The 16,724-nt window shown below is 43.5% G+C and overlaps 1 protein-coding gene across 3 annotated transcripts in view; it reads right to left on the bottom strand.

Annotated features, from left to right (window-relative positions):
- The window catches only part of LOC110522834 (erbin), a 111,525-nt gene that overhangs the window by 17,178 nt on the left and 77,623 nt on the right, over positions 1-16,724 (bottom strand). For 2 of the 3 annotated variants that reach the window (XM_036977109.1, XM_036977110.1), the window contains 10 exons: positions 13,248-13,320; positions 9,115-9,244; positions 8,770-8,885; positions 5,600-5,669; positions 3,624-3,723; positions 2,312-2,433; positions 1,198-1,371; positions 648-821; positions 426-555; positions 60-243 (listed from right to left, as the gene is read on the bottom strand). In XM_036977109.1, the coding sequence (XP_036833004.1) occupies positions 60-243; positions 426-555; positions 648-821; positions 1,198-1,371; positions 2,312-2,433; positions 3,624-3,723; positions 5,600-5,669; positions 8,770-8,885; positions 9,115-9,244; positions 13,248-13,320 (1,273 nt within the window). The remainder of the gene's footprint in view (positions 1-59; positions 244-425; positions 556-647; positions 822-1,197; positions 1,372-2,311; positions 2,434-3,623; positions 3,724-5,599; positions 5,670-8,769; positions 8,886-9,114; positions 9,245-13,247; positions 13,321-16,724) is intronic. The other variant, XM_036977111.1, reaches the window with a different exon arrangement.

Consider the following 16,724-nt stretch of genomic DNA (forward strand, 5'->3'; position numbering starts at 1 on the left):
GCAAGTAAATCCCACCCTCCATTCTCAAGAAACTCTGAGAAAAACTAGACTTCACCCACCTGCTCTTGGGTAGGAAGGGCATCTTGGCCTCTCTCTCGGGGGTGCACAGGGAGTTGTCCTGACTGCTGTCCGTGGTCAGAGACACCGAGTCCGACATGCGTGACGGGGACGAACAGTTGCTGTTGTTCTGATTGCTGTTGGCCACTGTCTCGTCCAACAACGAGTCAGCGTCTTTACCGTCATCTGTCCAACCAAGACAGGAGAACTCGGTCAGTGTGTACACATTCATAGTTACCAAGCTGTGTACACTGAGGGCGCACGATGTAATCAACTTGTCAGTAGTTACATAGTTGTAGAACCATCTAACCGTGTACTACTTCTAGCAGTTGTTAATCCTAAAAGGAGCCATGTGTCTGCCGTGGTACCTTTTTTGTCTTTACTAAGTGCCACCACTTTGGGCTGGTTGATGGAGATCTCAATGAGAGGAGGTCTCATCTCCGCCATCTTCATCTCCTCCTCAGATGAAAGCTCCTCAGAATCCTGCAGAGAAAAAGACTTGACACAAACGACCACAAAATAAATGTGCAAGAGTCATAATGTGTATGGCCAATGAGGTGTGATGTGTAGCACCGTTCAGAGTAGCGTACCTCCAGGGTGTCCTCGTGGTTCATGGTCTTGGTATTGTCCGAGGTCCGGAGTGAGGTCTTCTGGGAGGTGTAGGATTCAGAGGTCTCCAGGGGTACTGTGGAGTCCTGGACACAGACAGGTGCTTTGGGCTCCATCTCTAATTGCTTGCCATTGGCGCGGGGAGCCTCGATCACCTGGTCAAAACCCCAAACCAACAGAAGGTTATATAAAGCAGGCTTGTTTCTATTACAGAGTTATTATTAGGTTGTTGTTGTTATGTCATTTGTTACCCATCTAACTTGTAATTAGGTGGCAAGTAAATATTGGACAGAACTGTAATAAAGTGTAACAGTGAATTAATGTACAATAGGCTCATTGGGATTCCTTGTATTTCCAATAGAATTTGTTTATATGCAAATACTTGTGAAACCATACACCACGTGGAGCAGTCTTAATTTTATCTTAGGTTATTTTCCAATACAACACACTGTATCCAAGTTGTTTGTTGTCTGTGTGTGTGTGTGTGTGTAGTTTGCACATCTGCCAGTGTTTACAGACAATAGGCTCAACCTTGACTCCCACGTCCTGCACTCCCACATGGATCCGCTCATTAGGTTTGGCATCCTTCCCCGACTCGTCGCCCGACTCGTCCTCCTTCAGCCTGTGAGCGATAGACTGGGCCGTCTTCACCATGTTCTTCAGCTCGTCTGGGTACGGTGTCGGGTAGCGCTTCAGGTTGCCCTCCTAAAGAGACATGCACACGTGAGAGAAAAAAAACTCAAAAACAGTGAACCAGGAGGGTTCCTCAGGGGGTGGGGAGAGGGACTTGGGTGAGGGACTTGGGTGAGGGAGGGGGAGCAGTTGAGCTCGGCTGCCAATGGAGGTGACACTGCTGCTCCTCAGTCAAAATGACAGCTTGAGAGGCGGTGTGCCTCTTCCCAGCAGGCCCGTCCTCCCAGTCTGCTGGAGAGGCACTGCAGCCAGCCATATTGTGTCAGTGGCACACGTTGGAGACTGTGTGAGACTGTGTGAAACACCACAATTGGTTTGAAAAAAATTATTCAGAACCTCCTCACTATGAAATGCAAGCAGCTTCCATTTCAGTGTGAGACCATAGACATTGGACAACTGGACATTCCTTAGAGACTCCGGTACAGGCAGTAACATGCAGACATCTCTCTTTAATACAAGGGAAGAGGGGAAGGCCAATCTGTGATAGGTAATGTGGCTGTAGCTTGAAGCCCCTTCTGATACATAAGGTGACTCAACAGACCTAGATTTTACATTCTAACAGGAGACAGCAACAAAAAAACTTGCTTTTACACCAGAAAGCCCATTTGTATCCCTTGCCATAGTGTTTCAACAACCTTGACAACTTAGTAATGAGGACTGTGTAATGTGCGTAAGCATTGTGAGTACAGAGCAAGGTTATTTGACCCTCATTTTCCTCACACACAAACTGGACATCATTTTTCATGTACTTTCATTCGCTCACATTTGCATAATATCACCCTCTGACACTTTGTCAACCACACTAGCTACAATCTACAACACAGTGAGGAAAGAGATGGTGTGTGCATACTGTGTACACAAGTGTGTGTGTATCAGCGTGTGTGCATTTATGTACGTAAGCGGGTGCCTCTCGCTGTCTGCAAGTGTGTGTATGTGCGGGCTGAGTACTGACCCGCGGAGGCGTCTCCCTCTCATCCTTGTCCTCATCACACTCGAAGGCCACCTGGGCCCGCTGCTTCCTCTGCTCCTCCCACAAAGAGGGGTTGAAGCTCTCACTGTCAGAGTTAGGGATGCCTGAGGAGACACACACCACACATCCTCTTTCTAGCTGCACAAACCTTTATGCAGTATTCCAATTACATTTGTTAAGCATACATCTAGAGATAAAATTAAAGAATTGAATAAAATGTTATGAAACCTTACCAGTTATATACCACTAATTAACACATTCTCAGTTTTGTAAATGTATATTTGTGTTATCAATACCACTTGATATCCAAACATGGTTGTGTAAGTTAAGTTAATAGAGTATTAAAAATACAGGTGAGAATTATGTTTGTTTTTGACAACTCAGCTCAGTCATGATTTCCGGACCAGTTCTCTCTAAGCCTGGGCTGTGTTTGAAGCCAAGTTTCCACTTCAGAGCAGTACAAAAGTTGTGTTGCTCGGAAACAGGTTAAGACTTTTTAATCTCACCCCGTCCTGAATCCATTTAGTTTCAATTTTGGAGATTTGCCTCTGTTCCCGGCCAACAATGAGAGCTTGTTTCAGGCCCAAAATGTTCAAAGCACCGACATTCCAATTAAGGGGCTGACTAGATCTGGCAGGTGCCCCAAAAACAAATTGGAACGCAATAGCAGTAAATTGATTAAAGATTCACAATTTCCCCTCTAAGGCCTAGCACCTGTAAGCTGCAGTATCCTCTCCCAACAGGAGGTCAGAGTGAGAGGAAGAGCGAGCAGCCATGCTAACCGATGTAATAGTAAACCTAGTGCCCAAGGTAACATATGTAGAGAAGGAGGGGTAACGGATTGTGTTTCTACCCCCCCCCCCCCTCCTCCTCAGATAAAGGAGATAATGTGGCCAACACAACAACCATCCAAGACAATCACTTCCTGGTTGCCGGAATCACATGATCAAATTCATGATTGGAGGAAGATAAAGAATGAGAAGCAGATAATGAAATATGATCATTGTGGTAGCGATTACACTGGAAGTTTGGCACTGAAACAACAGTCAGCCTGGAATTTAGTAGGATGTGACCGACCTCGATGGTGGCCCAGTTATTTTAATAATCCCTGATCTGCCATATATAGACTAATGAAATAGGAGGGGAAACATGACATTTGTGTATCTAAACACATACTATATAGATCAGTTATCACCACAAGGAGAGATGTATTGTAAAGGTGTTAGAACAGGACCTAGCCCATAGATAGTAGGTCTTTGTATTAGTTTGAAACTCCAGATTGTCTAGTACTCACAGTCCTCTGTCCTGGTCTGCTGGGGGAACATGTAGTTGGTGAGAACCGTCTTGTGGGTCTCTGGATCCTCCTCCTTCTGCAGAGGGATGAGAGGCTTCGACTGTGGGGGAGGGGAGAGAGAGAGAGAACATAAGACAGTGGTATAATAATACCGATGGCTTTTGAAAACTGTCATGAAAATGTCTTGACAAATAATAGTTTGTCAAATAAGCAAGGGAGAGAACAGTCATAGGAATCTTTCATGAATAGGTCTACATATTCACTGGTGGAAATCATCCATTTAATTTGGTTTCCAGGTACACTAAGGGCTTTGGACAGTAGCATTAGGAGATGATCAGAGCTTTAGGCCTTCCTCAAGCCTTCCTCAACCTGGCTGACTTCAACCAGAGACATCCGGGTTGATTATTAAACTCTGTAGTGTGTGTGTGTGTGTTTCTGACTGTGTTGGGCAATTAAACCACAGTAGATAATCAATAAGAAGCCCAGCTGGCAGGAGCTAACCCCCGTTCACATCATTACCACAACCTCCTAATTAAAACCCACTGGGGAAGAACTGGGCCTGTAATCACAAAGTGTGCTGATCTAGGATCAGGTCTCTCCTTTCTTACTGATTATGATTAGAAAGGCACAAACGATGCTAGATCAGCACCCTTACTACTCCAACGCTTTGTGAATATGGGCCCAGGGCTGCAATTAAAACATCAACTCTTCTGAAAAAGTGGACTGCTGGACTAACGTGGCCATCCAACCTATATTCAATCAAAACATGTCTCTTTGTTTTAAGGAGAGCCTCTTTCTCTCTCCGGTCTCTGGTCAAATCCTCTCAGCACAGTGAGTGGTCAATGGCTGTTAGCTTGGGGCTTTGGAGAAAGGCCCTCCATGCAATATGGTGTGTGAAATTAGATACCGTGAAAGTGTTTTATTGGGTTTAAGCTGTGTTTTGACAGGTTGTACTGTGTCCAATGGGATTAGTCTGAGGCTGGCTGTCGGGAGCTGCTGGTTGCACAACTACACTTGGCCGCTCTCGACCCCCTGAGAAACAGTTACTGTAGGGGTGCCAAATGTGCCAAATGTTTCATTACACCATTTGAGGAGCAGAGAGACAAGGAAGTGCACTGCCGTCCACACGTTTGAGAGCAGCTCAGTGGCCACTCGTGTGTGTGTGTGTGTGTGTGTGTGTGTGTGTCAGATACTCAATTACAGCTCTCCCTCCCACTCATACCATTCTGATGACACTCGAGGGAGGATTTTGAAATAAGAGGGTCATAAAACAACAAGCACTTCTACGCTCCATACAAACAATGAGTAAATTTACATGCAGACTAATAATTAGATATTAAACTGATTATGGCAGTAGACAGATTATGCACTAGTCATGTAAACACCTTACTCTGCTTATCTTAAATCGGCGTTAAGGTCTAAATCGAAGTAAGCATTCGCCGATTAAAACACCTGGTTTTCTGAACAATGTTTCAAATTAGGACATGTAAACACGTTAATCGGCGTTCCAGCTGTGTATTTGATATGTACATGTGCTAGCAGCAGCCGAACCAGCCTCCCTCTTTAGCACGAGTAAAGTGTGTTCAGAACAACTGAACGTACGTGTCTTAGAAGTTGTTTTCAAATACAAACTTTATATGTTTGAACTAAGAATCAAATATCCTTCCCAAAAATAAAATAGTAGAACGTTTGTTTTGCTTGGTGATTTTCTGCATTTTTAAAGTGCCATCAGGTAGCCTGATTTCAGATGTGTCCAAGTAAACATAATTATTAGGGAATTCGTTCTTCTTGCAAAGCATGTAAACATTTTAATCAAACTATTATAGTAATCTGACTAGCCACAATAATCACATTCTTGTGTGCATGTAACCACACTCACTAAAGAGATTTCCCTACCAGTAAAGAAATAGCCTGTATGAAAAACAGAATAATGCCCTGAAAGCCCCATAGTGAAAACCAAGAGGCTGTGTACACACCTGGTTCTCAGACAGCCACATAGCAGTCATCTGGTTAAGCTTGGTGAAGCTGTAGGGAAGGTTCCTCAATCTGGACAGAGAAACACAGAGAAAGGCGTTATAGTAAAAGTCATGAAGCACATTACCGACCTCAGAAAGATATGGGACAGATCTCACCTGACAAATAAAAGTAATGCACATGACCATGTTTCTGTATCCATAATGACTTTAACCACACTTACTTGAGAGATACTGCCGTCCGATATTAAGAATGGCCCAAATCTTTGAGTACCATGTCTAACATCTATAGGACAACTTTCTAAAGTGCACAGAGAATCAGATAAGCCTAAACATCATGTTGTGTCTCCGACACCAAAGTGGAGAGTGCAAAACGAGTGGTCCCAGGGTAATAAACGGGTCTCTTCCTCTCTATAAAAACTGGAGGATGGGAACTTAATTCCAGCAGGCTGCAGGGTTACTGCCGAGTCATGGTAAAATCTATTTAATGCTTCTGTTAGCGAGTGGAAAGGCCATGGCCACTGTGTCTCTTTCTAGGGCACTGCCTAGAAAAACCCCTGGAAATAACCTCCATCAGGAAGGAATTGGGGTTTTGTGAGAGTCTTAAATCAATCTACTTAATCTTCCTGGTCCAAACTTAGGATTTAATTCCTGTATCATTATGCACCAATGATTAACTTTCACGATGTGTGTGTAAGTGTGCGCATGTGTGTTTGTGTGCAAGGTGGGAGAATGCATTCTGATTCTGACATTTTCCTCTATTGTTGACACAATTGTGTGTTTTTAGTGCCTTATATAATCCACTTTGGTGGCGGGCGCAGCAGAGGGAGATTGCTCTGGTGCCAGCGCTGGTTCCAATAAGCTGGATGGACATGTTTTACAAGGCACATGTGGCAACGGTAGCATGGCTTTGCACAACAAAGGGAGCAGCTGGGAGACTGCTGACATTTTAACTACTGTGTTAAACTAGTCTGTAGACTACTGGAGCGCTCTAATGAAACGCTCTGAGAGCACCAGAAATAATGAATCATATTGAATTGACTGATGTTTACGGCGACATGCAAGAAAAAGAGTTGTGTCGATTAAAGATTGGGTTAGCAGTGTTTCCCCCAGGAATGTAGTTTTAAAGCAAATTTCCTGCAATTCTACACATTTTGCCATGGTTTATGCTGTGATCTTGTTCTATATGTTTTATTCTTCCTTACTGTCTTGTTTTTATTTTGGTGGTTCTTAGTTCTAAATAATGAAAATATATTACTCCATTATCTTTTCCATATACTTTATATCAGGTTTTAGACTTATTTTTTGGATTGGCAGTAACAATATAGCAGGACATAAAATGTACTTTTTGGTCCACCAGCCACTCAGAGTTTTTAAATCAGACAAAAATGGTTTTATTTTCCTAAAATTACAGATGAGCATGCTAATGTTCCTAAAAGAATAACTGTATTACTAGTAAGAAGTAATGTGCTACAGTATATTGATTAATTTCATTTTCTGTGAAGTGAGTCTTCTCAAAACAACTTTGTGCCTGTGAGACTGACATGCTGACTAGGCCGGCTATGCGGTACACCATAGTGTGCATGTTGATTTTGTCCACCCACACCAGACGCGATAAGGACACGCAGGTTGAAATATCAAAACAAACTGAACCAACTATATTAATTTGGAGACAGGTCGAAACGCATGAAACATTCATGGCCATTTAGCTAGCTTGCTTTTGCTAGCTAATTTGTCCTGAAATGCACAAGGTCCTGACAATTAATCCACAGAGAAAAAAGGGTAAACCTAGTTAGTTTCTAGTAATCTCTCTTTGGACTTTATATGGCGGTTGGCAACCAACTTTAAAAGTGCATTATCACCACCGACTGGAGTGTGGACCTCAGTTCAGCTCAGTATATGCTCTGAATAACATGACCGTGTACATTTATTGTGCAACGTTCGCGCACATAATGCTCGCGCCATGAATGTTTCATGCATTTATACCTGTCCCCAAATTAATATAGGTGGTTCAGAGTTATATTATATTTCAACCTGCACGTCTGGTGTGGATGGACAAAATCATCAACATGTACGCAATGGCGCAAGAGCATGCCCGGTCTAGTCAGCTTGTAGTAGAAGCGCTGTCTCCTCTTTCCTAGCAGTTGAAACTCAAACATTGAAAAACAACCTAGCTTGTGAACAAAACAATGTGAATAGCCAAGAAACACAAGGACAAAGTTTCACTTAAGTAGACTTTCGTTTCAAGTAAAATTAGACCAACTTTCATGACTGCGCAGCGCTTCTAAAAATGATCTTTCACTCAGCTATTCATGTGTACACAGCCCCTAGACAGGCAGTGTTGCAGCGCGAGTCGGAATAGACTATATAGGATTTGTAGTTCTTTGACTTTGTGAGATTAAATTAACCAGCTATGAAACAAAATGGCAGAAATACTTTGAAAGCCGCTACTGCAGCATTTATTTTACTATAAATGTGATCATAATTGACTATTTTTATTCACACATATGAGTTAAATGTTCGCACTGTGGAGCCCTGACCACCCACCAACTTGGCTGGTAAAATAGACATCTTACCATCTTGCCAAAATCTACCTGCATTTGGCAGGTGGCTGGTGTTCATTTTAGGACTTGGGGGCATCTGCTAAATTAATATAGGGGAGACACTATGTGATGCTAGTTTGGAGAGAGATAGAGCAAGAGAAAGAGGACGAGCATAGCCTCTCCTGCAGTGTATGTGACTCCTCATTCAACTCGGACAAATCTGTTACCTTACGCTGATAGTACTACTGATTAACTTGCAATCTACAGTATATGCCAATATTTTCAACAATGCCTCGACACATTTGTTACCCCTGTGTTATGGTGATTCCTGTTCCCCTGTATTATCTGGGATAAGGGGTGTAGCAGGGTGGAGATGGGGGTGACGGGGGTGAGACAGGGGGCAAAACATAAGTAAAAGGGGGAGAGACAGGGGAAAAATAGGAGTACAGGGGAGTGAGACGGATGAGTTGCCCCAAACTAATCATAAGATTAGCCAACCTTTGTAAATAAAGAGGCATCATCAAATCTGGTCTCCTGTCTGTCTGGCTGCTCTTCAGATTGCATCAACAATCTGCCTGGACTGCCACGGGGCTGAGACTTGGGGGAGAGAAAGGCGGAGGTTAGACTCACTTGTTGTCGCTGAGATTGATGACCTTGAGCTTGGTCATGTCTCCCATCTCCTCAGGTAGAGACTCCAGCTTGTTGGAGTGCAGGAACAGCACAGTGGCACTCTTCCAGCTGCCCATCTGGGTGATGTGGGGAGGAGAGAGAGAGCGAGCGAGACCAGGAGACATCAGCACACAGCTGAGGCTGGACACAATAAATTGCCGTATGCGCACCCACGCATGCACACACACACACGCATGCACACACACGCATTCATGTTTTATAAATAAGCAAACATTAGCACAGCGTGCACACAATAATACCAACACCCACTGACACACACACACAGTGTTTGACCCCCATGCTCACCTCTGGGGGCAGCTGTGTGAGGAAGTTGTGGTCAGCGGCAAAAGTGCGTATGCTGACACACTGTCCAATGGAGGAGGGCAGAGCCTCGATCTCGTTAAAACTACAGTCAAGCTCATCCAGGGCTGCCAGACTATAGAGAAAGAAGAGGAGGAAGAAACAGGGGGAAAAGAGGAGGAGGGCTTTTCATTTAGGACAACTAAACAGAGTTTATGTCTCATTGATTCCATAGGCGTTTTTTTCGCGAGAGGGTTTTATACCACAGTGGGGGAAGAGAGTCCTAAAAAGGTATTTTTCCTGCTCGAACTAGCCAACATTCCAAGGAATCTTCTGACTAACTGTCAGGTTCCAATATCGTCTAGGACTGCACTATACCGCATATGACCCTTTATGAAGAAAAAAAAGAAGGAAAAAAAAGAGTGAAAGATACTCGCTGGAGAATAGAGGTTACTCTACATCCGAGACTCTTCCAGATCTGGTTCTCATTATTCTGTTTGGAGTTTGGCTCAGGAATATGCAAGCCAGCACTCTCTGAATATATCTGGGGTTGCTATTCCAGCATTCATTTAAAAATACATACTGTGCATAAATTATTCACGTGGACCTGAATTTAAGATGGAGTTGAGCCAGAGTTTTCCCTCCTGGAATCCAATGGGAGCTCTGGTGTTAAAATAAGGACAGGTACAATGATACCCAATATCCTCTTAGATGGAGCAACAACAGACAAGATCAGGGCCTTATTGGCATCTCAGAGAAGGAGTGCTGATCTAGCATTAGTTTAGCCTTTTAGATCATAATGAATACAATTATGTGGACAAGGGAATCTGATCCTAGATCGGCACTCCTACTCTGATATGCTTTGTGAATTTGGGCCCAGGCCTATATTCGCGTCATAAAAAATTCCAACATTAACTGAAATGGTTGGCCAAGGTCAGTTAGAATAGTTTTTATCAACTGCAGACAGGGCTCTAAAGCGCAACCATTTTGGTCACATATGCTACTACATATTTTTCTGTGCACCCTTACATTATACTTTGGAGGCACCGTGCTCCTAGAAAAATAATCACCCAGATAATAATTGTTGTAATGAATAGGCTTCGTACCGTTGTTTTTAAGTGCCCTAAAGATAAAAGCGAGCGCAGATTTGTTACTGTCATGGTTGCACCATTACTAAAGCAAAAACAGATTGTTTCTAGCATAAAACAGATACAAATATACACGATATATACAAACATATGTGGACACCACTTCAAATTAGTAGATTTGGCTGTTTCAGCCACACCAGTTGCTGACAGGTGTATACAATTGAGCACACAGCTATGCAATCTCCATAGACAAACATTGGCCTTACTGAAGAGCTCAGTGACTTTCAACGTGGCACCGTCATAGGATGAGTCTGTTCGTCAAATTTCTGCCCTGCTAGAGCTGCCCCGGGCAACTGTAAGTGCTGTTATTGTGAAGTGGAAACGTCTAGGAGCAACAACAGCTCAGCCATTAAGTGGTAGGCCACACAAGCTCACAGAACAGGAATGCCTTTTGTCCTTTGACCTTTTGTCGGTTGCAACACTCACTACTGACTTCCAAATTGTCTCTGGAAGCAACGTCAGCACAAGAACTGTTCGTTGGGAGCTTAATAAAATGGGTTTCCATGGCAGACCAGCCACACACAAGCTTAAGATCACCATGAGCAATGCCAAGAGTCGGCTGGAGGGATGTAAAGCTCATTGACATTGGGCTCTGGAGCAGTGGAAACGTGTTCTCTGGAGTGATGAATCACGCTTCACCATCTGGCAGTCTGACGGACGAAACTGGGTTTGGTGGATGCGAGAAGAATGCTACCTGCCTGAATGCATAACGCCAATAGTAATGTTAGGTGGAGGAGGAATAATGGTCTGGGGGTGTCTTTTATGGTTCGGGCTAATGCCCCTTAGATCCAGTGAAGGGAAATCTTAACACAACACTATACAATGACATTCTAGATAATTCTGTGCTTCTAACTTTGTGGGAACAGTTTAGGAAAGGCCCTTTCCTGTTTCAGCATAACAATGCCCCCCGTGCACAAAGCAATGGTTTGTCGAGATCAATGTGGAAGAACTTGACTGGCCTGCATAGAGCTCTGACTTCAACCCCATCGAACAACTTTGGGATAAATTGGAACGCTGACTGTGAGCCAGGCCTAATCGCCCAACATCAGTGCCCGAACGAACTAATGCTCTTGTGGCTAAATGGAAGCAAGTCCTAGCAGTAATGTTCCAACATCTAGTGGAAAGCCTTCCCAGAAGAATGGAGGCTGTTATAGCAGCAAAGGGGGAACCAACTCCATATTAATGTTCAGAATTTTGGAATGAGATGTTCGACGAGCAGGTGTCCACATACTTTTGGCCATGTAGTGTACATTTTTTTATTTGTGGGAATACTTGGATTTGGGAAACTATTTCCTAAATTAAATACATGTTCAGCTGATTTTACAGTCCTAATTATTGATTTTATTACTAAAAAACATTTAAAAAACACTTGCTGAACGGTTCTGGAACGCGGGTCAACTGTTGCCAATCTCTGCTCTTGTCATGCCCTGACCATAGAGAGCTGTTTATTTTCTGTGTTGGTTGGGGTGTGATAGTGACTAGGGTGGGTCATCTAGGTGATTAGTGATTTATGTTGGCCTGGTATGGTTCCCAATCAGAGACAGCGGTTTATCGTTGTCTCTGATTGGGGATCATATTTAGGCAGTCATTTCCCCATTGTGCTTTGTGGAATCTTGACTATGGATAGTTGCCTGTTAGCACTATTATTTAGCTTCATGTTTCGTTTGGTATTTTGTTGTTTTTGTTCGGTGTTCATTTAATAAAGGAAAATGTACGCCTACCACGCTGCACATCGGTCCACTCCTTATAACGATCGTGACAGCTCTATAGCAACTGAGTAAAGAGAGGAATCTGAGTCCGCTTCTCAGAAGTCAAGACCAGGGACAAACAACAGCGTAGGCAACCGATGCCGATATTGGTCAAAATGTAAAACAAATGCAATGAAATGCAAGATGATTAAATACATTTAATCAGTGTGCTTTACAATCCTGGTTTGGGATAAAACCACAGTTCCCCTTGAAATCACATTTATAATTCTGCCCAGAAGCTTTTCCTAATCTGGGACCAGGAAATATAAATGAACAAACAGGGTAATTGGCAACGTTTGGAAACAAAAAACAAAAACAACTAAAATGGACCAGAAAGGAAAAATTATTAAATTATAACTCTGTCAAACTTAAAACATAGATAAAGCATAAACCAAGTGGCCATTTTAAAACAGTCAATCTTGAAATGCTTGTTGGCTACCACACAAAATATATTGTTGGATTAAAATCAATTTGTCGCTCCATATGAATGATCACATCTATAGTGAGAGGTCAGAGATCAAGTGTTAACCCCCGCCTGTAATGACTGTGTTACCAGGGGCATAATCACTACTCCAATTCTGTTGCAAAACATTTCTTCAAAGGAACAAAACGGAATGGGAAGGGACCTACCCACATTTTTCCAATAAACACTTGTTTTAGTGGCAAAACTGTTTGGCAATTGATCACACCCCTGGCAGCAGCAGTCAATCACCAATAGCTGGCCTCCTCACCTGTCATAAATCGATGAGTGTTGGCCAAGCAGAATTAAACAGGGGCTTTAATCTGTCAATACGGTATTCAGAGGTTCCTCAGGGTAGCCTAGTGGTTAGAGCGTTGGGCTAGTAACTGGAAGGTTGCAAGTTCAAACCCCCGAGCTGACAAGGTACAAATCTATCGTTCTGCCCCTGAACAGGCAGTTAACCCACTGTTCCTAGGCAGTCATTGAAAATAAGAATGTGTTCTTAACTGACTTGCCTAGTTAAATAAAGGTGAAATAAATAAAAGGATTACCATTGTCTCCATTCACAATGGAGGAGCCAGGCTTAGATCACTCACCTATATAATTGGGACTAACGCCTCAATCGTCTCATATCTGGCGCGTTTGTAGAAACAGGTCAAATAATCAAACCTAGCTCTACATTGGTGTACTGTACTGTGATATGTCTGGATGATCAAGATGATCAATGCAAACCAATCAGGGTGGGTTTAGTTGTTTAAAACCCATGGCTTTAATTGTACTCACCCTCCGACGGAGTCTGGCAGATACATGAGCTGGTTCTCGTCCACTTTTAGGGCGGTTAGTTTCTTCAGGGAGCCTGAGGGGGAAGGAACAGGGAGAAAGAGGGGGAAAGAGAGAGAGAAGTCAGCGAAAGGGGTGTTAGAGAGAGACGGAGAGAATAAGAGAGAGAAAGATAAATAGTGCATTAGGCTACAGCACACAGATATTGATTCTGATTTTCAGCTGCATCACCTAAAGAGGACGCAACAGATGAATTCATACCACCATCTGGTTTATGTAACTAGTTTATGACCATAGATTGGGTCCGAATAAATTGCAGACTGACTCCAACTGTATGCAATGCTTTATCTTATTTGATGGGAAAGCAGAGCATGCCCTGTTTCTCTTTTTTTCAGAGTGACACCAACATATCATACCAAGAGGCAGTGCTTACACTGCAGTAATTTAGCTGTACCGCTGCGCCATGACAAAATCATTGCGCCACGCAAATAAAATATGGAACATCAGAAAATATTTATAACGCAGGGCACTTTGAATTATATTCAAAGCGCACTCAAGTTCCGAGAGTTATAGGGAGGGAATTACCAGAATCGAATACAGGGGTACTCAATTCTTAACCTACGAGGTCCAGAGCCTGCTGGTTTTCTGTTCTACCTGACAATTAATTGCACACACCTGGTTTCCCGGGTCTAAATCAGTCCCTGATTAGAGGGGAACAATTAAAAAAATTGCAGTGGAACTGGCTTCGAGGTCCAAAGTTAAGTTTGAGGGGAATAGAGGCTGCAAAAATAGGCTACATTTATTTAGTAGAATCAAGCTTACCAGCCGCACTGGTTTACACTTTATATGGCCTGCGTATGGTCTAATGTACGAAAGCCTAAATTCATGTAATAATGAATTGAATTATCGAAAACAAACAGGCCTACCTGCTTGCACTTTGTGCAGCCCGTGTATCCATCTACTGTGTTGTTGTCCTTCCAAACTGGGGATTTCACTTTGTGCAGCCTGTGTATCCATCTACTGTGTTGTTGTCCTTCCAAACTGGGGATTTCACTTTGTGCAGCCTGTGTATCCATCTACTGTGTTGTTGTCCTTCCAAACTGGGGATTTCACTTTGTGCAGCCTGTGTATCCATCTACTGTGTTGTTGTCCTTCCAAACTGGGGATTTCACTTTGTGCAGCCTGTGTATCCATCTACTGTGTTGTTGTCCTTCCAAACTGGGGATTTCACTTTGTGCAGCCTGTGTATCCATCTACTGTGTTGTTGTCCTTCCAAACTGGGGATTTCACTTTGTGCAGCCTGTGTATCCATCTACTGTGTTGTTGTCCTTCCAAACTGGGGATTTCACTTTGTGCAGCCTGTGTATCCATCTACTGTGTTGTTGTCCTTCCAAACTGGGGATTTCACTTTGTGCAGCCTGTGTATCCATCTACTGTGTTGTTGTCCTTCCAAACTGGGGATTTCACTTTGTGCAGCCTGTATATCCATCTACTGTGTTGTTGTCCTTCCAAACTGGGGATTTCACTTTGTGCAGCCTGTGTATCCATCTACTGTGTTGTTGTCCTTCCAAACTGGGGATTTCACTTTGTGCAGCCTGTGTATCCATCTACTGTGTTGTTGTCCTTCCAAACTGGGGATTTCACTTTGTGCAGCCTGTGTATCCATCTACTGTGTTGTTGTCCTTCCAAACTGGGGATTTCACTTTGTGCAGCCTGTATATCCATCTACTGTGTTGTTGTCCTTCCAAACTGGGGATTTCACTTTGTGCAGCCTGTGTATCCATCTACTGTGTTGTTGTCCTTCCAAACTGGGGATTTCACTTTGTGCAGCCTGTGTATCCATCTACTGTGTTGTTGTCCTTCCAAACTGGGGATTTCACTTTGTGCAGCCTGTGTATCCATCTACTGTGTTGTTGTCCTTCCAAACTGGGGATTTCACTTTGTGCAGCCTGTGTATCCATCTACTGTGTTGTTGTCCTTCCAAACTGGGGATTTCACTTTGTGCAGCCTGTGTATCCATCTACTGTGTTGTTGTCCTTCCAAACTGGGGATTTCACTTGTGCAGCACCTGATTCCACGAAGGTATTGTAGCCTATTCGCTTATCCTAAACTTTATTTTTATTTCTCCGGTTAGGCCTACATTAGCCACTTTCGTGTGAGCTAGGCTATCCAGATAAAGTAAACTTGACAACAAGTCATATTCTCACGTGGAGAGGGGGAACATAATCTCTACGTGTGTACAAATTAGAACGTTTTAGCACCACACAAATAAGGGACAGTTCCCGACTCCACACACTCTCAATGGGTAGCTGGCTGGTAGCCTTATGTCTGCCTCACCACTCACAGAATAGAATTCACAACACAATGTAACACAATAAGCTCCTGGGTTTTTTAGAAGTGGAGGAGAGATTGACTTCATCACAACTTGTTTTTGTAAGAAGTATTGACATGTTGAATGCACCAAGTGGTCTGTTTAAACTACTAGCACACAGCTCAGACACCCATTCATACCCCACATGACATGCCACCAGAGGTCTGTTTAAACTACTAGCACACAGCTCAGACACCCATTCAAACCCCACATGACATGCCACCAGAGGTCTGTTTAAACTACTAGCACACAGCTCAGACACCCATTCAAACCCCACATGACATGCCACCAGAGGTCTGTTTAAACTACTAGCACACAGCTCCGACACCCATTCAAACCCCACATGACATGCCACCAGAGGTCTCTTCACAGTCCCCAAGTCCAGAACAGACTATGGGAGGCGCACAGTACTACATAGAGCCATGGTTACATGGAACTCTATTCCACATCAGACAAAATGATGCAGCGTTGAAGCTGAACACAGTGGCCTCCATCATTGAAACTAAGATTGAACTCTTTGGCCTGAATGTCAAGCGTCATGCCTGGAGGACACCTGGCACCATCCCTACGGTGAAGCATGGTGGTGGCAGTATCATGCTGTGGGGATGTTTTTTAGCATCAGGCACTGGGAGACTAGTCAGGATCGAGGGAAAGATGAACGGAGCAAAGTACAGAGAGATCCTTGATGAAAACCTGCTCCAGTGCTCAGGAACTCAGACTGAGGCGAAGGTTTGTCTTCCAACAGACCCTTAGCACACAGCCGAGACAACGCAGGAGGGGCTTCGGGACAAGTCATTGACTGTCCTTGAGTGGCCAATCCAGAGCCAGGACTTGAACCCAATTGCACCTCTCTGTAGAGACCTGAAAATAGCTGTGCAGAGACGCTCCCCATCCAACCTGACAGAGCTTGAGTGGATCTGCTGAGAAGAATGGGAGAAACTCCCCAAATACAGGTGTGCCAAGCTTGTAGCGTCATACCCAAGAAGACTCGAGGCTGTAATCGCTGCCAACAATGTACTGAGTAAAGGGTCTGAATACTTATGTAAATGTGATATTTCATTATAGGATTTTGTGTGTAGATTGATGAGAAAAATAAGTATTTTTTCAAT

Source organism: Oncorhynchus mykiss, chromosome 5 (genome assembly GCF_013265735.2).
Source record: "Oncorhynchus mykiss isolate Arlee chromosome 5, USDA_OmykA_1.1, whole genome shotgun sequence".
NCBI classification, from domain to species: domain Eukaryota; kingdom Metazoa; phylum Chordata; class Actinopteri; order Salmoniformes; family Salmonidae; genus Oncorhynchus; species Oncorhynchus mykiss.